Here is a 25,247-nt window from a genome sequence, read left to right on the forward strand (position 1 = left end):
TTTTGAAAGGAATTGAAGGTTGGTTGCTTTTGTATTATGGAGTGTATAAGCAGAAGGCAGTGAATTAAATCTGCTGTGGCTGGGAGATGTTTTGGTCTTCCCCCAGCTATTGTGCAGGTGGTGGATCCACCCCTCACAGAAAGGGATGTCACAGTGCAGGAGTTGCAGAAATCCAGTCATTAAATATCTGGGCTTCTGTAGCTTGGTGTATGTGTTCAGCAGGGGCTGTTCCTCCTTTTTGTAATGGCCAATACAGCATTTATGTATGTGGGGGATAACTGGAACTCTTTCAGTGAATAGAAAATGCAGCTGAGGTTTTTTGGGCAATGATGCAATTGTGCTGCATTGTCCCAGTAGCATTCACACACTCTTCTGCAGTGTGAGCTGGGGGAGTGGCTTTGCTGTTTATCACAAGTAAATGCATGCACAGGGTACCCACACTGGCTCTGAATTTGGGGTGCATTCACTCTAGCATCCCAGAGGTTGCTTCAGCTGAATGTAAAGGCATTGATTGTTTATTTTTTTAAGAAATGTGTGACTTAACTGTGGATACAGCTGTCTCAGAAGGAGTGTTATTTAACAGGAAGCCTTTGCTGAATGCTTGCTCTGCCTTGGAGCAAGCATTGGCTATTGTGCCTCTAAAGCAGTGTTTGCCTTTGCTCTGTGCCAGGAGGGAGAGGGGTGACCCCAGACCTCTGCCCTGGCTGTGGCCCCATGAGGAGACAGCACAACTGGTTTCCTTGTCAGCTGAATTGGAGTGTCCTCAGAGTGCTCTTAATCACTGGCTGTGGAAACTGCCCCCGAGGCCAGCCTGAGCATCCTGTATTTCTTAGCCGAGCCAGCCAGGTCCTGATCTGCTTCTGGAATCCACTGCATTCCCTCCTCTCCTCGGGCTGCAGGCATTCTGTCTGTCCATGCAGTGCTCCTCCTGTCTAACAGCACTGAGGCACTGCAGTGTGGTTTGGGAGTGTGCTGTGCGTGTGAGATCAACCAGCAATATTTCTCCAGGGGGATGCTGTGATTCCAGAGCAGGCATGAACCTCAGAGAAGGTGCAAGGGAGGCTGGGCAGCTTCATGCACTCACTGCCTGGGATTGACTTGGGAATGTGGCATGACACAGCATTTGCTGTGCTTTCAGCTACAGCTATTTATACATTGCTTTTCAGGGTTATTTTGTCTCCTCTAGGAGATTCTGTACTTGATAAAATATTCTTGCTCAAGTTTATTAAATTTGCTGAAGTTCTTAGACCTATTTGAGTATTTTAGCTCTGTGGCAATGCTCTAGCTCTGGATCTAAACAGGTCTGAATGTGAGGGAATTTTTTTCTTTAAGATATGTCTGGACTCAGTCCCCTGCAGTAATTTGACCTGCACACTGGACTTGCATTGAGTCTCACATGTAAACTAAAACAGGCACGCTAGGGATTTAAGGATAACACACTAATATCTTCCCTAGGAGAGAAAATGGCAGTAATTGTGGGGGGAAGGGACTCCTGTGAGGGTGGCAGTGGAGGCTCTGGGTGAAAGAAAGGGAAAGGAGAGTGGGCTGTATTACACTAACCATCCTGTGTCAACCTCCTACGTTCGGGTGTCGCATGGCTGACATCCTATCAAAGAGCTCTGGCTGTGGCCAGAATTTTAAGCAGCTTTATAAATAGTGTTGCTCAAACTGCCTGTGTGTGCAGAGACTGTGAACGACTGGGGTAGACCAAAATATTATTGGTTTAATTTTTGAACCAGTCCAAAAATGGGAGCAAGAAAGAGTAGAAACCTGAAGTGTAGGAACACCCGTGGATTATCTCATTCCTCTGCAATGCTAAGTGTACATCTGGGGGGTCTGTGAGAGAGGCAAGGCTGTGAGACTTGCAAGGCATGAATATGTGAATCTTGTCAAGGCATCTGAAACCATTCTTTCTCTCCTACTTGCCTGACGTCTTCCTGCTTGCAGGTTATGCTGTGTCGGAATAATTGTGAACAATTAGAAGCTAATTTAAATGGCTGGTTTGTATTCACAGCAGCAGCAAATGAGCTAACCAGCTGGAAAGCAGACACGGTGATTTTCTGTTGATATGTTTCCCTCTTGTTGTTCCCTGGCAGTTTTTGCAAGGTGGATTTTTTGCTGTGGGCTAATGAGGAGTTTCTCCTGCACATTGCTGACCTGATTGCAAAGGGGGAAGGAGGATATTTTGTGCCCTAGTACAGAGTTGCCACCAACCCATTGGAGTCCAGTTTAGCTCAGCAAAAGAGCCCACCCTGCTTTGCTTCAGGAATGTGGAGCAAAGGAATATTTTTCATGGATACACTCTTGACTTCTCCTCTCAAAGATGTAGAAAGGTGAGGTACACTGTTGTGCCTCAGGAGTGAATTGTACAGCAAGAGTCACACAGATCTCCTCACAGCATCTTTGTCCTGTGAAAGGCAGATGGGGTCTAAGCAGCCTCACTCTTTCCTCCAGATCTGGCATGTGCCCCAAATGCAGCTCAGAGTGGCCAGTGACTAATTTCTGTGCTGCTGATGCTGTTCAGATGGCATCCCCATCCATCCAGGTCCAGCAAAAACCTGGAAAACCTGTTGCCTATTAACTGCCATCTCCTTCCCAAGGCAGCAATTTAAAGAATTCTTTTGCTTCAGGTAAATGAAAGAGCTACTGGACAGGCTATTTTTGCACACAAGGAGGAGCACAGCTTAAAGTTAAAACAGTGGGCTGTTAGGAATCCTGGAAATCCAGACTGAAATGGGGATCTCTTCTTCCTGTCACACTGGGTGTGTCAGCATCCATGTGAGCTGCTCAGGGGAGTTTTCTCTAACAGTGAAATGCATCTCCCTTAGAGCTTCTCAGCTGCTGCCAGGAGAGCTGCACAGCCTTTGCTGTCACCTGCATGGTCAGATGTTCTCCAGGGTCTGTGCAGCCATTCCTTAGGTCCTGCTGGGAGCAGACATCTCTTGTCACACTTGAGGGATTGGGGCTCTGTGGAGCTGCTGGGTTCTCACAGCAGTTTTTCCTGGGGGTTGCTGCCTCTCATCTGTATTTTGGGTGAGGCTTTACTGCAGGAGTGTTGAGCAGCCTCTGTGAGCAGTGCTGGCTGATGGAGAGGCAAAGTGTTGTCCACTTTGCTGCTTGCTGCTCTCAGCCAGCTTCTCCTGTGCCTGTAACTCTGCTCTCCTGTGGTTTTCCTCAGGTAACAGTGCCATCTGGTGCTGGAGCACTGCTCTTGGTCAGGCTTTCCTCAAGTGCTCAGGCAGAGGTGATAGCAGAGCAGAATTGCCTTACTCAGGCATCTCACTGTCACCAGGTGGGAGGGGGTGTCCTGTGATAGTCTGGGCTTTGGGGACATTGCACCTGCACATGATCCTTTTGTCTTTTCTGTTTAACACTTGATGTTCTGGGAGGGGGTGTCCTGTGATAGTCTGGGCTTTGGGGACATTGCACCTGCACATGATCCTTTTGTCTTTTCTGTTTAACACTTGATGTTCTGGGAGGGGATGTCCTGTGATAATCTGGGCTTTGGGGACATTGCACCTGCACAGGATCCTATTGTCTTTTCTGTTTAACACTTGATGTTCCCAGAACTGCTCTACAAGAAGACTGAGTGCATGAGGGAAGAACTGTAAACACTTAAAAGGGTGATAATTTTTTACTTAAAACTGCTGCTAAGAACTGAAATCCAACATTTAGATTAAATCCTGTAACTGGGGACATATTTGAAAGATTCCCTGTAGGGCTCTAAGTGACTTCCTAGTCACTAAATCTTCTCTTGAAAGATCTTTACATATTTTCTATTCATAGCCATGTACTTTTAAACTTTACCTTTCTATATCTTTATGCTGAGCATTATTATATTCACGCTTTCTGAATTATTTTTACTTTATTATTTTTATTTCTTCTAAAGTTTTGCAAACCTTTTTGCAGACACAGGGTTTGATTTTGTTCTACATGAAAATCCTGATTATTGGTTGATGGGAGTGAAAATATGGAATGTGCTGTTTGAACAAACAGCACTTGGTGACAAGGTTAGCAAAATTCAAACTCTTGTGTAATTTTTCTTTAGATACCAGGTTGTCTTTGCTGCTTTACCCCTTTTTCAGGTATCCAAGCCAGGCTGGCACCATGTGAGTGTGTAGTGGTGTTGGACATTTACACACCAGATAGAAAAGTAAGGCTGAGGATACTGAAAAGCTGTGAGTGGCTGTTGTTTATGCAGCTTTGCTTGTCTACTTCCAGGATCCTCCTCTCTCCCAGGCACATTCTCTCTTCTGGGAAATGCTCCCAAACCTACTTATTTTCCTGTAAATAATAACAACCCAGTAATCTTCCTGTTCTCTTATCTCCCTTCCCTTGAACTACTGCCTTGTACTTCTTTTTCAGAATGGTGTGTTCACTGGGCCAAGGAATCTGTGTTGTAGTGTTTTCCAAAATGTCATGTAAATATGCAGAACCACAGAAGTGATTTGTTGTCAGTAAAATAAATATATTTCTTGGACAAGGGAAATCCAAGTAGAAGGTTTACTTTTGCTTAGCAAAAGATTTCTGTTAAAGCCAAATTCTTCTGCTCCAAAGCACAGCATTTACCCACATTATAGTTACAGTGAAATTTTGTTTCATCCATTGATTTATTCAGACTTTTCAACTAATTTCTGCCTCTTGGCAAAGAGAAGTAGAATATTTCAGTGTCTTTCTGCCAGGAGGCTCAAAGGTGATATTTGGTGGGAGGAGGGGAAGATCCTGCATTGTTTGACTGTGTCTGAACCACCAGAACTTTGCTGTGGAAGGAATTTTGTACTTTATTATCCAAAAATAATGTGGAAGACAAAAATAAAAATAGCTTTTGTGATCAGAATATGAACAGGAACAAAAGTAGCTACAAGTCCATTGGGATCAATGTGAAAATAGGGGAGACTCAGGAAGCTTCAGCCTGCGGTTGGAAGAGACTCAACTGAGTGACTTCAGGTTTCTGTGTCTCCATAATATATCATAAAGACAAATTACTGAGCTGTCACTTTGTCTTACAAGAGCTGCAGGTCCCCAGGGAGGCTTCACAGCTTTGGGAGATTATCAGAGCTAATGACACAGCTGGATTTTGAACTGCTGTGTTCCAAGGCTCCCTGCACCTCTGGCAGTGTCAGAAGGGAGCAGTGATGTGGAGGCAATGATCTGGCTCTCATTTTTCAGGTTGCCTGCTCTCCTGTGGGTGTCACAGAGATTTCTCTTCTTTGCTACCTGCCACAAACTCAACTCTCCTGTTGTTTACTCAGGTGCTGCCTGGCTCTGGCAGCCCTGGGTACAATTTGTGTTTAATTAGATAAAAATCATGTTCTCTTAGTACAGGGGGCTTGGAGATTTGTGACAGACAAGTGTGTTTTAGTTTGTGCTGGCCTGGGGCTGGAAACTGCTGTGTTCATCCCTACCACTGATGGAATCTTCATGAGCTAATTAGGAAATTCTGCTTTAGGCCATACCTTTTTCTTGTTTCCTGAAAAAAAATGTTCAAACTGTACAATCAATCCAGAGTAGTTTGCAGGTAACAGGCACTCCTTGGGGTTGGCTTAGTGGTGAATCTCAGTTTGTGCTGAATGTTGGATGATTGGCACATTCAGAGCTGCAGCTTGCATGAACAAAGGAATTATGATCTGTGATCAGGGGACTGCCTGCAGGTAGAGCTGCTGTGGTGCAAAGCTGTCTTGGTTTCATCTTAGCCTCTGTGAAATGTTCTAAAACATCTATTTCAGATCAGGGCAGCATTTTAGCACCCCACTGCCTACCCCTGTGCTGTCCTTGTGTACCTGGAGTTAATCATCAACCTGACCTTTCACAGAGGGGTGTTTTGCACTGCCCAAAGCAGCCTCATGAGCAAGCTTTTGGACTCTTGTACAGGATACAGGAAACAAAGATCCTGCTCACTGTCCTTCCCTTGCTTTGGCCAAACCAAAGGAACTGTGTGTTCCTCAGTCACTCAAGGCTCTTCAGAGTTAGTTCAGTTTGAACAAATTTTTAATCTCCTGATGCAATTCCTAAGTAACTTAAATATTTTCTCCTTTTGTGGTTCTTTGAGTGCTTTTAGATGACAAGCAATATACATGATACATAAAAAATGTATATACAATATATATATATTAGATATATATTATATAATATATATACATATATGAATATATTACATATTATATTATAAAAATGCAGACTGATGCTAAAGTGAAATGGGTGAAAATCTCCATGTGTCTACAGGTTGTCCAGAGAAGCTGTGGCTGCCCCATCCCTGGAAGTGTTTATGGCCAGGCTGGACAGGGCTTGGAGCAACCTGAGATAGTGGAAGGTGTCCCTGCCCATGGCAGGGGTGGAATGAGATGGTTTTAAAGTCTCTTCCAATCCAAACCATCCTATGAATTAAAGGTGTGAGTTAGGTGGCAGGGCAGTGACCAGCTCAGTTCTGTGCTATGAACCACACAAACTACTCTGACATGTAATAATAGTGCAGGTGAAGGTTTAGACCTTGCCCCAGAGGGTTTAGTTCTTCTGTAAGTAATGCAGAAATCTCCACAGCCTCCTGAGATTTTGAATTTTTTGTCTGGAAGAGCCACAGACTACTTTGCTTGCCATGTAGGAGTAGCCAGGAGTTGTCACAGGCAGAAGTTTGTACCAATCAGTGCAAAAGATTTATTTTCATATTTTTGCAGCTGCATCCCTCAAGGGTTGTTTTTAAAACCCTCTGTATTGTGTAGCTCATTGTTCAGCTGTTCTGGGTAGCAGAATTTTAGTTCTCAGGAGTCTGAAGTTTCTCTAAGTCTGTCTTCTGTCCCATTTGCCCATCTTTCTTTCCCATAAAAACCCAGTGTGGCTGGAAAACCCCAGTTAGAAGTGAAACACTTTAAATGTCACAGTGTGAATCAGCTCTGAGCTTCCAGGGAATTCTCTGCTGTTGCTTTTCCTTCTCTCCTTGTTTTTCACAACTGCTCATGTGCAATGCAATCTGATCAATGTAACACAAATCTTTCACTGGAGGTGAACTTTGGATATGAAATATATTTTTCCAACAGTAAAATGTGATGCCATTGGTAATGTTTTGATGCTGAAAAGATATTAAAATATCTTGGCTTCAGATCTTCTGGGTCATTGAATTTCTGAACCTGTGTCATCTAACTTGGTGTATCCATGCTATATTTGGACAGCTGACTTGCTTTTTTAGACACCTCATCTAGATTTAAAATAGAAACAGCTTGTGTTGAGTTGATTGCTACACTTCTGTTTTAGCTGTTTGGGTGTGTAATCAGACCTTGGAGTTAAAAAATAAGAGCTGGGGGATGCTGAGTTGGGTTGGCTGCTGCCAGTTGTGCTCCCTCCTGCCCATTTCCCTGAGCACCCACCCCAGAGCCCTTCCAGGGCCAAGGCAGCTCTGGAGCTGCTGTTTTCTCCTGATACCTGGGGCTGGTGGTGGCCAGGAGCTGCTTCATGTAGTAAGGAAGTTTCCTCTTAACCTCCAGTAAGAGCCTGGCACTGGTCCCAGTCACAGCCCAGTGCAGCTGGTGAGATTTCCAAGCCACAGCTTCAGGACTGGAGGAGGAAAGGATCTGTTTGCTTTTGGGTTTAGAAACCAGGCATGGGAGCTGTGGTACCTCATGTCCTGTTTCAGGTGCTGAGAGGCTGTCCAGGGCTTTCAAAATACCTCCAAGGAGTCTCTGTCAGCTCAGTGAAGCAAGGTTTTACCTTTTCCCAGCACCAGGCATTTGGGTTTAGCTTTACCTGGTTATGGGGTGTGGTGCTGAGGTTTGGAGGGGTCTGTCATGCCTTGGTACCTGTTGCTGCAGTGGTTGCTTTCCCTGTGCTTTGCTCTTAACCTGTGGGGTTTCTTCTTCTTCTGAGCATTGATGTTTCAAGTTTCCATGGCAACTTCCAAGCTCTCAAGTAGATGTTGTCCGTTCAAAACAGAATGCTAATGTGGTGATTGTAGGACAGTGACAGCCCTGGTTTCCCTGCAGGAATGTCCCAGGGAGTGGATTAATTTTTAACTCCAGAACGTTTCAGATATTGACTTGCTAGGAGAACTCTCCAGTGCAACTTTAAAAAAACCTCCATCTGTGTGAGGCTAAAGTTCTGCCTGTTGATGTTGGACAGAAATCAGGTACCCACTTCATGTTTCCTCCATCACAATTTTTGTCTATTGGCACAAAAAGACAAGTGTGACATGTTTTCTATGGATAAAACCTTGGCTTGACTAGAAAGGAGGCCAGAAAATTATAATACATCTAAAAGGGCATTATTATGTTATTATTTTTTCCCCTCACACTTTCTTTCTTAGTCCCATTGAGAGAATTCAAAAAAGGCTTCACAAAATTGCAAGTAATTTCTTTTTCCCTTTTCCCTTTTCCCTTTTCCCTTTTCCCTTTTCCCTTTTCCCTTTTCCCTTTTCCCTTTTCCCTTTTCCCTTTTCCCTTTTCCCTTTTCCCTTTTCCCTTTTCCCTTTTCCCTTTTCCCTTTTCCCTTTTCCCTTTTCCCTTTTCCCTTTTCCCTTTTCCCTTTTCCCTTTTCCCTTTTCCCTTTTCCCTTTTCCCTTTTCCCTTTTCCCTTTTCCCTTTTCCCTTTTCCCTTTTCCCTTTTCCCTTTTCCCTTTTCCCTTTTCCCTTTTCCCTTTTCCCTTTTCCCTTTTCCCTTTTCCCTTTTCCCTTTTCCCTTTTCCCTTTTCCCTTTTCCCTTTTCCCTTTTCCCTTTTCCCTTTTCCCTTTTCCCTTTTCCCTTTTCCTTTTCTTGTGTACAGTTGTAGGTGCAGAGCCTGGGAGCAGTGCTTGCAATGAGATCAGTTCCACAAGATGTGCAAGGGGAGGGTTGGGACCTGTGAGATGGGCAAGGAGCCCAGAGTGAGCAGAAGTGACAGGTCTGTGCAGGTCACAGCCTGGCCTCTGTCCTTGTGGTGGCCACTGCTATCCAAGTCCTTGTTTAAAACCTTTGTTTAAATCAGGAGGCAGAAGCAGCTTTCATAACAGAAAATTCACTTCTGAGTCAGCTGGATGAACATCTCAACCATCAGTAGCAGTTCAGGTTAACAGACAGAGTTTCACATCCAGCACTGGGCTTTTCTCCTTTTTTTGTGGTGCCTTGTATTGTCATTTTTATAAGCAGATACCAATGTGTGTGTGCTGCTTTTTCTCCTCCATCTGTAGAGCTTATTTCCAGAGCTCTTGTTTTGGAGGATGAAATTCAGGATGTGTCTGGAATAGAAAGTGATGTTGTCACCACAGTGATTGCGTTGGAGGCAGAGGCTGTGGGTTCCCACTGTCACCCTTGAGCAAATGTCATTCTTTATTGGTCAGACACTGCAGTTCTTCAGGCTGGAAAAGACCTTTGAGTTCTCATTAACTCAGCATTGCCAAACCCACCACTAAATGATATCCCCAGGTGTTACAGCTGCACATCTTTCAAATCCCTCCAGGGATGGTGACTCTGCCACTTCCCTGTGCCACTGCTTGACAGCCCTTTTGATGAAGAAATTTTCCTAATATCCAGTCTGAAGCTCTCCTGGCACAAGGTGAGGCTGCTTCTCTTGTCTTGTTACTTGGGAGAAGAGCCTGACCCCACCTGGCTACAGCTTCTGTCAGGGAGTTCCAGAGAAGGAGGAGATCCCCCTGAGCCTGCTTTGCTCATCTAATTGGTTCCCTGACAGTAAATTTCCCAAGTCCAATATTCCCTCAGCTCTTTCTCTGAATTGACTTTTAATGGTGATTTATGAAAGAAATGAAGCTACCTCAAGCCCTTTGCAGGTAGAACACACCCAATAAACTCAAGATCCTGAAGTTAAAGGAAGAAGAAATGAGCAGAGAAAATAGAAAACCAACCACTACCATCAACAACAAAAAATACAGAGGGACATCAGTTTACCATCAAAAAGTGCTAAACCTGTTCCTACAGGTTTGCACCCAAATGAGAGGTGTGCTATTGTTCAGGCTGGAACTTCTTTGTGATATTAAGTCTTCAGGGCAGGATACCTATGAAAAGATTTGAGGCACATCTGTGCATTGTCCTGCTGCTGCTGCAGATGGGGGGGGTGGAGGTGGTGGAGAAGCCCATCAGGGCATGGAAGGAAGAAGACTTGGGAAATTTGTAGGGTTTGCCAAAGTGAAGGCCAAAGGAGGAAAGGAGCTCCCTCAGCTGCTCCAGAATGTGAGACAGCCCCGGCCAAGCATGAGCTGTAACAGGGGGGGCTGGCATTGGCAGGCATTGTGCTGAATTACCACCTTCTGTTTCTCCTAAAGTGAAACACCAGCGCTCCTGCCCCATGCAGAAAAGAAACTGTGGGGATAGCAAAGGAAGGGATGTGCTGGCAGTAGGTGTGAAAGAGTTGTCCTTTCTCCTGGGTTGGATAAAACATTCTGAGGGATGGTGACACCGCTGTGAGGTACCAGTGATGTTACAAACAAACCTAAATTGCTAATTACTGAGGAAAAGCTCTGCTTTAGTTATGCAGAGAGAGACCAGGGATTTAAGCCACTACTGAGGATCTCCAGTACTCAGTTTGTTTGGATTCACACCACCCAGGGCTGTTTGTCCCTATACCAATCCCAGCAACTCCCACAGTATTTACCCCTGAACTTCAGAAGTGATTGTTGCTTATTTACCTGCCACAATATTTGGCATTTGTGGCTAGTCCAGATCATCAAAGTAAATTGTTCTGGGTTTGAGCTCTTGTCAGCAGGGAGCTCTTGGAGAGGAAAATTGGCACCAAATCTTGCATTTGTTCAAGGGAGTTGAGAGATTAAACCCAGAGAGTCACAGTGGGAGTTTAGCCCACCCCTGCCTGGGGATGTTTGCACCTCACTGCCAAATTGTTTGCTAAAGTGGGAATTCAGTTTTCTGTCACAGACATCTCTCTTAACCTCTGCTTTAGTTTAAACAAACAAAACTCAAAACCACAAAGATTTTGTTTCAAATGACAAGTTTGTAATAAAAAAATTAGGCAAGTGGATGAAAGCAGAAAGCTCCCAAGGCTTAATGAGCTAATGCTCAGTGGAAGTGTCAGTCCTTTCCCATTCTGCCCAGTTCCAGGTGTGAGCCCTGATGGCTCCCTTATTTTGTTTGAGGTGAGATGACTCAGCTGAGAAGGGGGATGTGGTCCTGTTGGTGCTTGTTCTTTATGCAGAAAATCAGAATTTGTGTACTCCTCCTACTGTGTGTGGTTTGAGAGCATCATCAGCCCTGCTAAAGTATCAGGTGTTCTCCAGATTGCAGCTGCTGCCTTTTGATGAGTAAATTTGCTGTGGAGCTCAAGCACTGATTCAGTGCTGAGCACCAGGAGCACCTGAATAGCAAAGGAAATAAATGGGGGCCAGAGCTGCTCTGCCACTTCTTTGTGCAGTCCTAAGGAGCATTACTGACCCCAGGCTGGGTGTGTCACCCTCTTCACCAGGGTGAAATGTGTGTGTAGTGATGGGTGTCTTTGATTTGCCTTATTTAACATTTGTAGTAGTGAATTTATGTTTTAAAAAGCAACACAAAACACATCTTGAGGAGGGAGCTCAGCTTGGCATACAGGAGCATAGGATTCCTCAGAGCATCTCTGGGAAACTGCTGTTTCTCATTCTTGGGGCTATTACTGAGGCACATGGCTAGAACAGAAACCCAGCCATGTTAATACTGACTCTCATAGAGGTAAATATAGCAGCTGTGAGGACCTATTTTAAAAGTGCTTGTGCAACAGAATTCCCTCAGTGCTGTCCATCACTTGATGATCACATTGCTCTGGGTGTGACAGAGGAGAGGACAGGAGGAATCACTGAACTGTTGTGTTCATCAGCAGCCATCCCAGCTCACTCTGGTTGGGTTTCTTGTGGGTTTTGAGTCTTTTGTGACATGACAGACCTGTGAAGTATTTATTGTTGATGCTGGCTTTCTGCCTGCTCCTGGGCTTGCTTTTTCTTGCCACTGAGACAGGTGGGTCTGGCACATGAAGCTGAAAATAGTGGTGCCTTTAAAAGCCAAGAGACCTGAAAAGAGGTTAAATATAGTTCCCCTGTAGAGGAAGTTTTATGCTTTGCTTTGGGAAGAATTTGTATGATTATGTTCTTGAGGAATGATCACAAAATGGGGATGCTGCTGATTGACAGCTTCTGGGATTTACCAGCATTGAGTTACCCAAAGATATTGCTGCTGCTGGGTAACATCAAATCATCTTCATGATCTGGGTTCTTCAGATGCTGCATCATAGGAGCAGTGTGGCTGAGTGATGTGTTGAAACATAATGCATCAATTTAAGCCCTAATGCATTTTGAAATTAAAGTATCATCATACACTTGGAGCTGTGCAGTGAGAATACTTCAGTTACAGTACCCAAACTGCTGCTCATGCTTGAGTACTTACTGGAATGTAAATGTTGCAGCCTAATTCTGGATTTTAAAACGCTGCCTATACCGTACTTACTTTAACAAATAATTTTAGAAAGCTGTATAAAAATTGATGTCTATCTATATACCACAGTGGGATGTGGGAGGCAGTGAAAACACTTCTACAATCTGGAAATGTGCTGTGGGCTTCAGGTTTCCCACTCCAGTGTGGTTCTGACTCCAGAAGTGGGGTCTAAAAGCCTGCCTGGCTGGGTCTCTTCCCCTCTTACTGAAACACACAGTCAAGAAGATGATAAATACTCAGGTTTATCATCATCTAATATAAAATAATAAAACCTCCTTTGGTTTAATTCCAGCTCCTGTTCTTGGATTATAGATTTGTCTAATTTAGCAAAGCAGGCTGTAAGCCAGGGAGTGGGTTAGGATGAAATGCTGACAGAGCAGAGTGGAGTTCAGGCTGGGATGAACAAGGAAAAGCCAGGAATGCAGCAGCAGTGGCAAGGCTGGTTCTGAAAGTGACTCATGAGAGAGGCTCTGTCCCTGGTGGTGCATTCATGTGGCACTTCCCAGAGCACAGGGTGTGGAATGAGTGTGTTTACAGGGCTCAGTGAGGTACCAATGCAAATAAGTTCTGGACTCTGAAATGCAGATGAGGCTTCTCCCTGCTCAGCAGAGGGAGATTTTAGCTGAGTTACTGGGAGGCTGAGCAAGCCTGAAATTGGAGTTCAGCCTTGTGGCCTCAGTAGGACATCATCCCTCATGGAGCATTCCAGTGTGTTCAATGGCAGCTGCATTTTGTAGTTTGAAGCTGTTGAAAACACTTAATGGAATAGCCTGCAAGGAGTTTTGAGGTCACTGAAACAGCTGGATGAAGGGCCACTTTTGGAAGGACATCACTTGGTTGATCACTGGAGATCCATCAAGGGATCAATTCCCTTTCCAAGAGCCCTCCTGGTGCCCTCAGGTCTGTGTCAGCTGTGGGTACAGAAGGATGTTCCAACCACATCCTTTATTACCAGAATGAGCTCTTTGCCAGCAAGTGCTTTAGCAGGAGCTGGAGTAAGCAGTGCTTTTTTATCCCTGGTCTTATTGATGTTTTGTTACCTGTGTGTACCTGAGAGTTTCTAAGTGCAGAAACAGCCATTTCTTTTCCTTTTCTTTTTTCAAGACAAGTGCTTCCTGCAGTGCATTTGTCACCTATTCCCTGCCAGCCAAGACTGCTTACTATACAGGACCTTGTTTATGTCCCAAGCCAAATAGGCTTTCCACAGATAATTTGGGAGTATCTTGGGTGAAAACTGTGCAGGATGAGACACAGAGCTGTGATGTGATGTGCTGCTTTGTGCCTCTTCTGTCTTCTCTACTGCATAAACTGGATGTGGGTAGGAAATAATGCGTGGTGCAGGCAGAGGAAGAGGAGAGGGAGACTTGAGGGGATGAATGAGTCAATGTCTGCACCCTTTTTGATGTGTCTGCTGACTTAGAGCACAGTCATGGATGGATCCCCTGCTTGCTGATGTCAGATCTGTCAACTGGATTTTGCAACTGTGCCAAGGGGATTAACTGTGTGTGTGGAAGTGCCTCAGCATCCTCCACTGCAATCCTCCTCAGTCTGGAGGATTGGGATACTGTGCATTTGTATTTGTCATGTTATTTCTGACTGAATATCATCTGGGGTCAGCACTAAAGCCAATCTCTCTCTCTCTCTCTCCTTAGCTGAAACTTGAAGATCGCTCAGTGGTCCCTCGAGATGTGGTCAGACACATGAGCTCCAGTGTAAGTGCTTTTTTTTTCCTTTGTCCTTTTTGATTGTGATACTGCTGCATGGATTTCTAGGACTTGCCAAATTGCCTGAATGGAGCTGGACAGTAATGCTTTGAGCATGTTCTATATTTAGTGTGTTGGATGGACTTAGCTGCCTCCAGTGAAAATGGAATTCTGCTAAGGCTGCTCTCTACAGCTGCATATCTGCAAAGGTCTCCTGAGCAAGCAGTCCTGGGCAGGAGACAAGAAGCCTGTCTGCCCTGCCATTATTAAAGTTTTACATTCATCCATTCTGAGTTGTGGGGACTGTGGACCTGCTCTCCCAGTAAGAGGGAGATTGGAGTGGGGGCAGGTCCCAGTTCCACTGCTTGCCTTTGCCTCTGTTTTCTCTGATAGAGAATTTGGAGGGAATATTTTCAGACACACCTCTCAATCTACAGTAAGCAGCATCTTTTCCAGCTTCTCCCAGAAATTCAGCAAACCAAACACTGCTGGAGCATCCAACACAGCTAGGTTGACAGAGAGCAAGCTGGTTCTTAAACAGCAGCTGATAATTGTTCCCTTTGCTCTTTCTGCATGCTGTTCTATGCCCCAGCCCCTCTGCTCTAGTTATATGGCACTTGTGCCTATCAGAGATGTGTAAATTTGGGTTTTGTGCAGGGAATACTGGGGAGCCTGTTGAGTATTGATGATCAGATGGGATTTGCACTCTTTAGGAGCTCAGCAAGGTTGGCAATTTCTTGCTGTGGCTCAGAGCTAACCTCTAACCCTGAGCCATATGGCCCTGCCATGTGTTTGCCTCTTCTTCTCTTGACTTGCTTCCAGCAATGTGGCTACCAAGGCTGTGCTGAAGGAAGCAGCTGGCCACTAACTGCTGCAGTTGCACCACATGGTGTGCAGCCTGGTACAGGGACAGAGAAGGCTCTTCTCTGACCTGTCTGCCTTGTTTGGGTTTTTGTTATTTTTAAATAAAGCCTTTTTTGTCAATTAATAAAAGTAAACCCACCCCCCTTTTCCACAGAATATTACAAAGAAAAAAAAAAAGGAAGGAGAAGCTTGAATAATAATTTGAAAATGGCTGAAGCAAAGTATTTCCTTAAGAAATTTAATAGTTGTTTGAAGTGGAAATTTGAAGTCAACATCTTTTTCTAAAACTGCAGCTTTATGGAAGAGTTCTTATCCAAAACAATGAGCAGGTAGAAACTGGAATTATAGGCTGTTAGCAGTGTTGTACCTGGCACAGCTGGAGCTGTCAGAATGTTCTTCTCACTCGGGGGGATGCTTTGAGTCCTGTCTCTCAGCTGTTTGTTATCCAATGCTTCTTAAAGTCATTTTAAGCTTTCCGGACAGCAGGTTGTTCTCCTCTTGGCAAACATGGATGTGCTGCTTTTGTTTGCAATTTCCATTCTCATTTGAGCAGAAATAGGCTCCCCTGGCTTGCTGCACATGCTTTGGTAGATATGTACCCAGCAGTTGTCTTGCACATTCATTTTTGTTGGTTTGCATGTTTAAATAATGGTATTTGCTTGACCCTTGTGCCCAGTAATTTCATTTTTTTAATTGATGGAATGGTGAGATTATAACTCAATTTCTTCTCTCTGTTGAAAAGCGTAACAAGTTTCTAAATGTTAGTGGGGGTAAATTAAACAATAAGCCCCCTTTATTCCAAAGAAAACCTTCACTTGTTAACAGATATATTCCAAAAATTACAGGAGCTTTTAAAATAGAAAACCTGCAAGTCAGCCTGCCAAATTCAGGATGTGGGATGGTTGCCCTGTGCCAGTTGGCCTGGCAAATGGAGAATGTGGAACTTATTCTGTATTCAAGACACTCTCTTAGGGCTTGTTTTTAACCTTGAGCCAGAAGGACTCAAAATCCTCTGTTCCTCAAGAGAGGAGAGCTGACTCAAAATCCATGTGCTTCTCATTGAGCACTGAGTGTGGGGAAAAAACTTCTTCAGGGGGAAATGCATAAAATGAGATCATTTTCACTCAATGCAGTTGGGCCTGAAAGTCTAATCCAGCTGGATGAGAAGCAGGAGAAGTGGCAGAGGTAATTTTTCCAGGTGATATGCTAATTTGGGGAAAAGGTAAGAAGTAGATCTGTAATCTGTCAGACACCTGGATTTTGTTGTTTCAAAGGATTCTGAGCTATGCTGTTCCTTTTAAACAAAGGAATAAGAGTGGTGTAAAGATCCTCTTATTAGAAAAGAGTGCTGAGGGAAAGAGTGGAAGGATGGGAGGTGGAAGATGTGGGATTGATGGCTGGGATTGATGGCTGTGTTTGCAGAGCTGCTGGGCTCTTGGATGGGAATTTGCTGGTCTGCCTTAAAGCCTTGTCTCTGATGGGGAAGGAATCAATTCACTGCTTAAATATTCAGTATCTCCAGCATGATGTCAGGGTACCAGAAGAAGCAGGAACAAGGTCTAGGGAGTGCACTCAGTTGTGGAGTGAGTGAGGCTTGAACCCATCAGCTCTCCTCATTCAGCTCTACTCATTCAGGGAGTGTTCAGTCGCCTCCCTTTTTCCAGTTCTGCTGTTGGAATTGATGGAAATGGATTTTTGTAACAGAGCTGTGAAATGTCAGCTCGTTTCATTTGGCCCCTCCTTTAATGGGATCAGCTAATGAAAGGATGGGTGTGCTTGAGCTGTGCCCAGCTGAGGACCTGCCCTGGAAGATGGGACAAGTTGGCAATGTCTCTCTCTGGGACTGCACTGCTGAGCACTGCTGTAAACTCAGAGTGATTCAGCAGAACCCCTCAGCCTGCAAATCTGCATCCTCTGCCACAGGCTGATGTTTCATGTGACAGAGAAATAAGTGAACTCATAATAAAGGAAGGTTCAGTGGCAGGTGAGGGAGGAGAGCTGTGATTTGACAGCCCTGTAGGTCCTAGGGCTGCTCACAACATTGATCTTTGCTTTCTTAACCACAGACAGAGCTCTGTACTTGCTCAAGCATTTTATAACTGGAAGGAGAAGCAAGCTGAGCTAAACCTGTTGCTCTTGGCCATGACTAGTAGCACCCAGCTGTGTTAGGTGGGAGGCACCTTTAGGGTGGTGCAGGTGCCTTCTCCATGGGGAAACTCTTTTAGAGAACAGGCAGAAGGATGCTGGAGCACATCAGTCACTCCAGTCCTGGTTTTGTTGCTTGCTGTACTTTCACCATCCATTAAAGGGATTTTAGACCAGGAGACAATATGATCCACAGAAATCACAGGTGTTGGATTGTATCATGTCTCAGAGCTGCTGTCGTGTTGGCTGCTGATAAAGGAAAAAAATTAATTTTGAAATGTGCAGTGTAGGGCAAGGAATTTGTTTCTGGAGGGGTTTTTGGTTCTGACTAACAAATAGTCTAAAACACAGGGCCTGAACTGCAAAGCACAGCCAGAGGATGGTGTGGGTATACTTGTTTTAGCTGACTCTGGAGGAAAAGCAGGGCAGGTGGCTGTGCTGCAGGCTGCAGAAGCTGTGGGTTTGTTGAGCAGGTGCCACTTCTGAGCAGGCCTCACTCATCCCACAGCTCAGATCGTGCTGGCAGTAGCTGTTGTGAAGCCAGTGTAATTCTGGCCAACCCTTCTCAGGTGAGAGTGATGCTAGAGCTCTGCTGGGCTCTCTGCTGGCAGCCTGTGCAGGCAGCAGGCTTAGCTGCAGCGTGTTGTGATGGAGCTGAAGCTGGGAAAGGCTCCCTTTGCTCTGCAGCCCTTCTGGAAAGGCATGGCAGTGATATGTGGGGCAGCTGGAGGCAGTGAGCCCCTGCTGGCACAGCTCTGCCTGGGGCTGGCCCCCCTCTCCTGATCCCATTGCCTTGGGAGCCTCAGGGCTGCAGGGCCCTGGTGTGGGTGAGGACAGAGCCAGCAGCAGGCAGGTGGAAAGGAAAGGAAAGCAAACCAGCCAGAAGGGCTGAGCAGTCTGTCCAGGAGTTACCTGCACTGTCTTTGCTCCAGCTGCCAGTCCTCAAGGTGAAACTGAATGAGTTGAGCACCAGCAAACTCCTGAACTCTCACAAGGGCTGCCCAGGGCTCTGAGTGAAAGCCTTGACTAAACATTTCCCTTGGTTGAAAGAACAGAACTGAGCAAACAAATCCACTTCTCACAGGGTATGAGCCCTTGGAGTGTTGTGCTCAAGTCCTGCTGGAGCAGAGACCTTGATGTTTGAGATAAGGACAGCTCATACCAGGGCATTTGTCATGCTGGCCCTCAGTCAGCTTTGATAATGGACTTGTGGTCTTTAATAAATAAAACTATTGATTGTCCCAGCTGTCAGGAGGCCAGGGCAGCTGCTGCCTTTGACACTGTTTGGGTTAGCAGCCCTTCCTTGCAGGCCCTCACCATATGTGTGAGCAACGTGCACATTGTGTGCTCCCTGCCAAGCTGCCCCCAGAAGGCTCCTGACAGCATGCCTTCTTTTCTTGGGGACAAAAAAGATTAAAACTTTGTTAAAAAGTGAAGGAGATAATGACAGACCATCTTATAATTAGACCAACTGTGAATTATCTGGCTGCAAACCTTGAAGTTTGACCACAGGTGCCAGATTTTTTTTAAATAAAGACTATTTATAATGTCCTTCAGAATTGTGAGTTAAAGTCACGACAGCTTTAAAGAATTTCTGTTTTGTTGCTGATCTGCCCCTGCCTCTGCTGACTCAAGGCAACACCTCACAATGGTCCTGTGGAGCTGTGAGCCAGGCAGATTTTAAAACAAGTAAACACTAATCACCTGATACAGTATGGTCTTATTTGACCAGGTGTAGGAGTCTCTGCTTTAGCATCTGTTTCAGGTTCTACCTGGGAAGAAAACACTATAGGTCTGTAATAGTGATCTCACCTTCTGAGCTCTCATAGTGTTGTATGAAATTCCCCTGCAGAACAAGGACCTGAAGGGTAAGAGGGGATTTAGTCTTGAAGTTTGTCTCTGAATTTATGACTTGTACACAAAACAATTACATTTGTATGTAGGACCTTCCCTAGGTAACAAACCTGTTTTCCTTTTGTGTTTTCAGGACAGTCAGTGTGGAACCGTAATTGACGTCAACATCGAGTGTGCTGTGAAGCTGGTGGGAACCAACTGCATCCTTTACCCTGTCAACAGCAAAGACCTGCAGCATATCTGGGTGAGAACACAGCCAAAACACACTGGGAGCCAGGGCCTGGTGGTGTGCAGGGATGCTGCTGCACTTCGAGTCTCTCTTGAAGGCAAAGCATCCGTGTTGTGCAAGATGCATCTGCAGTTTGGTTTTATTTTAAAAACCTCCCTAGCAGAAGATGATGCAGCATCTCCTCATCTCCCCATCTGTTCTGTGTTTCTCATCACATTGCTGAGACCAAATTTTCTTGAAGAGCTAGACTGACATGAAATTATGTGAGAACTTCTGCACTGAGTGTGGAAAGCCTGACCAGGGCAGCCCAGAGCTGCTGAGCTGTGACACCACTGCTGCTGAAACAGGCTATAAAAATGCTGAGATGAGTCAAGCATGTTTCTGTTGAGCTGGAACAGTCTCAAACATATCTGTTTCTCTCTTTGAGTGTATAGTTGGTTTCCAGAGACCAGGTAGGATAGGATTTCATCATTGCTTTTCCTCTGAGATAAAGATAATTTGGGACTGAAGAGCAGGAATGTCATAACTCATCCCAAGTCACAGCCTGCAGGAAGACAGTAGGATATGAGCTCCTCTGGGATGAAAAATTAGTCTTAGTGATAAAAATTGGCTCCAGCTGCAACAATTACTTAAAAAGTTTTGTTTCTTGTTTTCATCACAGCCTTTCATGTATGGTGACTACATAGCCTATGACTGCTGGCTGGGCAAGGTCTATGACTTGAAGAACCAGGTCATCCTCAAGCTCTCCAATGGAGCCAGGTACTTCTCTCCTTCCTTTGGAAGACTGTCCTCCCTGGTTTTCACAATCCTGATCTGTTTTATGAGAACAAGAAACAGTTTGGGCTTCATTTACAAAGTGATAAGTTATCTGCTTGCATGATCTTCAGATGTAGAGCAAAAGAATACTTATTTCTCTGAAAACATTGAGATTCATTGACAGCCCTCTGGAAAAGCTGTAGCCTGAAAGGTGGCAATATTTTTCAATCCTAGCAGATCAGTGCTCCAGAAGTAAAGCACACTTTAAACTGTACTTGTCCTCTGCAAAAGTAGCTGTTGAAGATGGGTGGTTGTTCCAGACTATTTCTCAGTAGAAGAGCATAACTTCACCGAGCTGTAGGGAGAATTCTTACCTTAAAAAAAGCTCTGTGAAATGATGGAAATTTGCAGGCTTGTGGTTTTTATCAAATATGAAAAAGCAACCCAATATAGAACAGCTTTCTTTTTTCACTGAATTTTTTATAAATGAAAACACAATCCAAAGTCTAGAGAAAGATTTACCCAGAGATATTGAAAGAAATATGTGATGAAATTTCTGCAAAGCCAGCAGAAGGATCTGAATTCTGTTCCTCTTGCATGTGAGACAGTGACTTGTGTGCTAACCTTATGGATTCACTACATTCTCTGTTACTGAGGCCTGTCTTATCCAACAAACTCTTGATGCAAGGGAAGGAAGGAACCAGTGGAGGGCCAAGAGGTATATGTGCCTGGCAGCTGGGGAATAACACATCTGTCTTGTAAACTGAGTGTTGACATTGATGTTTAAAACACAACAATCAAATCTCCAACCCTGCAGCCAGCTCTGAGTCTAAGAGAAGTCAGTAATGTGGGAGTTGTAGCAGATAATTGGTGGATGGATGGATCTGAGAGTTTTGACTGTTATTGTGAGGTTAGGTCAGGCTGGAAGGCTCTTAGGTCTGTGTTAAACTAGGAGGGAAAAATAGCCACACATCTGTCTGTAATGCCTGCAGTTATTGGTGCAATTTAAAACTTTGCTTGGAATCTTGTAGCAGCTCCTGCACAGCTGTGTAAAGTGAGGGACTGCTTGCAAAACCTCTTCCTAATGAATCATTTGAAATGCCACCAGAACTTACTCTGGAAATGAAGCAATTACTAAAAGAAATGTGCCCAAATTGCCTTTAAGTCCCAGCATGGTGTAAGAGATGGGACCTCTGCAGCAGACAGATCTTGTCCAGCACCCAGCCTGTTACTTAGCTTGCTTTTTCACATGTTGAATGGGACCTTTAGATACCTCTAATGCTTTTACAGCTTGTCTATGAGCAGTTTTTCTCTGTCCCATAAAAGCCCAGTGATACACTGCTGGGTGCATGGCCAGAAGTGCTCAGGCTGTTCCTTGGGTGCTGTTTGCTTTTGGGGTAGATGACTTTGGAAGTGTGACCCTGTGTCTCCTGTCTGTTTCCAGGTGTTCCATGAGCACAGAAGATGGAGCCAAGCTGTATGATGTTTGTCCCCACGTCAGTGACTCGGTGAGCTGCTGCCTCTCCTGACTTTGTCTTGGAAACTTTTTGTGCAGGAGAGAGGGAGAAGGCAAAATTCATATGAATTTATTAATCCTAAGAATGTATCACTTCCAGTAACAGTTTAAAGGTGATGTTAGTCACGAGCAGGGTTTCAGGAGGTATTACAATTGATACATCCAACTGGTTTCTTTGTAAACAACTTGTGTAACACACTGTCAGATGGCTGGTGTCAAGGCAGTTCACTCACTGCTCCTTCTGTCTGCACATGCTTCTGAAGGCTCTTACGCCATTTGCTGCTTTTAAAAACTGTTCCTCTTCTGGAAAAAGGGGTTTTGTTTAACAGGTGCTCTGCTAGAAGCAAGTTTTCAGGTCATGTAATGTCTCTTGTTACTGCAGTCCGTGGTGTTTTTTGAACAGAGACCTGCCACCACACTGGCATTTTCCAAATCACATGGCAGGGAAGGTTTTGCTTGCTTTTGGGTAAAACAGTTTGCTGTGTGATGGGATCTAACCTCTCTCACCTTCAAAGGCTGATGACAGCCTGCTTGTTCTTCCAAAGGGCCTTGCTGCACTCCTGGCAGCAGTGCTGGGAGATGACAGAGGATGACGTGTGATGCTCAGGAACTAGCAAAGCACTGAGCTCTTATCCTTCCCAGCCTTGAAAGCAAAGGTCCCTTTGATCTAAAACTGCACTTCTGCTAAAACTTGATGCCAGCTTGTTGAAGAGTAAATGGAATAGCAGTTCAATAGGATGTGCTGCTGTGGTTTTCTGGTTCTGTACAGAAAAGGAGTGCTCTGTCACTCGATATTCTCCAATAGCCTCTGCTACTTTGGGTTCTGCAGTGTGTTTTCTGCTCACTAAATGGATGTTGTAGCAACATTTAGCTTCTGGTTACCTAATTTTGAGATGGCTTGTTTTGAGTCAGGCTGCCTTTAAAGTGTACACAGCCCTCTGGGGAATCACAGTTTGGGCTGAATCAGCTGTCTCCAGTGCTACTCTTGATCCTGTGCTCAGAATTGCTGTGTGTTAGTTGGGTACCTGAGTTAGATCTTGTCACACTGCTCTTATCCCTTCTGACAAATTACAAGACTTGATGCAGTTTTGTGCTCAGTGTTTTATCTACCCTAAACTGCTCTGTCCGCCCCCACACTCTGAATCTCAGTATCAGTGGGAAGGAGCTCTAGGAAAGCAATTGTTGTGTTTACTGTCCTGTTTTTGTTTTCAAAGAACTGTCATATTAACTAATCCACCTGAGACAGGAATAATACTTACACACTAAATATGACAAGCAGGGGAGTGAAGGCACACATCCATTCCCTCTGAAAGATATAGGTGCTTGAATTAGAGCATGAAAGAGAGATGTCCTTGCCCTGCTGACCTTGGCTACCTTGTTACTGAGAACCTCTGTGTGGAAATGTGCCTCTAGTTTATTGCAAGTCCCTTTGCTTCTCCTGCACCAAGTCCTGGTCCTGGTGGGATGTGTGACACAGCAGGTTGCTATAGGAACTGTTGGGTTGCCTTCAGGAAAGGATGAGATACAGGAGATGGGCATCTTGCAGACTTTATCTTTATAGTTAATTTTACTGACCACAAAAGGTGGAAGGGAAATGCTGGGATATTAAATCTTAGAGTCCTTTATTTCTCCCCTCTGTTTCTCCCACAGGGTCTCTTCTTTGATGATTCATATGGCTTTTATCCTGGACAAGTCCTCATTGGGCCATCTAAAGTGTTCTCCAGTGTGCAGTGGCTGTCGGGTGTGAAGCCTGTTCTGAGCACAAAGAGCAAGTTCAGAGTGGTGGTGGAGGAGGTAAGGACTGACACCCTGACACATGGCCACCTTCTGCCTGCATGGTCCCTGGCTGGCTGTTTGGAGCAGAGTCAGCTTGCCATGGTAACCTCCCAAGAGCAAATGTGCTGTGCCTGTGCTGTTCTGAGGTGACAAATTTCTCACTGGGGACTGGCAGGACTTTGGAGCATCCTAGCAAGGGTCCCTGCCTGCTGGCACCCTGTAAAGTGATCATGTGTCAGCACACTCAGAGGGCAGTACTGCTGATCATTAGGGCAGTAGGAGCACATCTCCTGTTGAAACTTAATGTTGTATGCTGTCCAAAAAGGAGAAATATTGCTGATTCTTTGCTTAAAGAAGGAGCAGCTCCAAGTCCATTAGCATATCTCTTTGTGACATTGGACTGCTGATTTACATGTACCATAGCTTCCTTCCCAAGCCACTGGTCTTTCCTTAAAGTTAAATTTGTAGAATCTCTGTTGTCAGGGGTCAGGCTATGGGGGCACTGTGATTGTCCTGGATGGGTGAAACTTCACTTGCCCATATTAAATGATAAAAGCAGGTCTGTGTGTAAACTTTGACATCTGAGATATAGGTCTGGGAAAGTCTCTGAAATGTGTAATTGCCTTTTCTATCACTATATTGTAGGTACAGGTGGTAGAACTAAAAGTTACTTGGATCACTAAAAGCTTCTGTCCTGGAGGTACTGACAGTGTGAGCCCTCCTCCCTCAATAATCAGCCAGGATAAGCTGTCCAGGTGAGATCCCTTGGAAACCCCTTTTTAATCCCAGCACTCAGGCCCTGCTGACTGTGGGTGACAGGCATACCAGGTGAAGGGACACAATGCTTCTGTTTCCAGCAGGACTTTTTCTTCTATGTTACATGCCTGCATATCCCAGAGCATTTAAATCTCTTATTTAAAATAAATACAAGAGAACTTCCAAATGAGTTTAGCAGACACTTGAGTTACCAGCACGAGGGCAAGCATCCTGCTAGTGCCAAGTTCTCTCCAGCTGACACGTGCACAGGGTGGTGTCTGGCAGCAGCTTCCTTCTTCCCTTGTCCTTGGACTCCTGGAGCAGGCTGCAGCTCCGTGTGTGTCAGGGGTGCGGCTGCAGCCCGGGCTGGTGCTGAGGCAGTAACTGGTGCCCTCTGCAGGCTGCAGCTGCTGCAATGGACTGGGAAAGCTCAAAAGACAAGTCAGATGAGCAGCAGCACTGTCAGTGTAGGTCCTGCCTGGAGCTCCTGCGCTGGAGGGGAGCAACTCTCAAATTACAGCAAAAAGCCCCAAATGTCTCTTGGCAGCTGTCTCTGGGAGGAGGAGGGGAGCTACAGGGAGAGGAGTGATTTGTGTCCCACCCAAACCCTTTGTATCCCCACCCAGTCTCTGGTGAGATTCCCACTTCTCCTTTAGAATTGTGTGCCTGGAAATGATTTGGTGTGGTGCTGTGCCAGCCCTGCAGCAACACTGTTGGTGTGAGGCCGTGCCAGCCTTGTCAGGGCCCTGGGCACTGCTGGGTTCTGGTTCTGTTCTGTGCTCATGGCTCTCCTGTTCTGCCAGGGTGAAGCGTCTGGGCTGCTTTGACCATGCCCAAAGGCAGCTTGGGGAAAGGTGCCTCTACGTGTTCCCAGACAAGGTGGAACCTGCAAAAATCACCTGTGAATGTCCAGAGAGGAATTGTGTCCTGGGTGAAGGAGCAGTTGCCAAAAAGGTGAGTTGGGGGATCCAGGGAGGCATTGACATCTCTGAACATTTGTGGTCACTGTGACTTTTAAAGCAGAGATCTTCCTGGTAGTCATGTGGTCTGAAATGTGACTCCTGGAGTGGTTGTAGGAGTAATGGCTTGTTGTTGCCAGCAGGGAAGTCACCTTGTGGAGCACTCTGACTGCTCTGGGTGAAGCATGCAGCTACACCTTGAGAGAGCATAAACAAGGCCTCAGCACAGAAATGGCACCTTGCAGGGGTCAAGTATGCTCTGACAGCTGGGATTTAAAAACATGTTGTTTTCCTTAGCATTC

General features: G+C 45.2%; 1 protein-coding gene across 1 annotated transcript in view; it reads left to right on the forward strand.

Annotated features, from left to right (window-relative positions):
* Nucleotides 1-25,247, forward strand: part of UBE2O (ubiquitin conjugating enzyme E2 O) — a 62,603-nt gene that overhangs the window by 19,938 nt on the left and 17,418 nt on the right. Inside the window, exons 2-8 of the mRNA XM_058038894.1 lie at nt 14,040-14,099; nt 19,087-19,197; nt 19,844-19,941; nt 21,383-21,446; nt 23,105-23,248; nt 23,876-23,985; nt 24,790-24,940. Of these exons, the coding sequence (XP_057894877.1) occupies nt 14,040-14,099; nt 19,087-19,197; nt 19,844-19,941; nt 21,383-21,446; nt 23,105-23,248; nt 23,876-23,985; nt 24,790-24,940 (738 nt within the window). The remainder of the gene's footprint in view (nt 1-14,039; nt 14,100-19,086; nt 19,198-19,843; nt 19,942-21,382; nt 21,447-23,104; nt 23,249-23,875; nt 23,986-24,789; nt 24,941-25,247) is intronic.

Source organism: Melospiza georgiana, chromosome 21 (genome assembly GCF_028018845.1).
Source record: "Melospiza georgiana isolate bMelGeo1 chromosome 21, bMelGeo1.pri, whole genome shotgun sequence".
Lineage (NCBI taxonomy): Eukaryota > Metazoa > Chordata > Aves > Passeriformes > Passerellidae > Melospiza > Melospiza georgiana.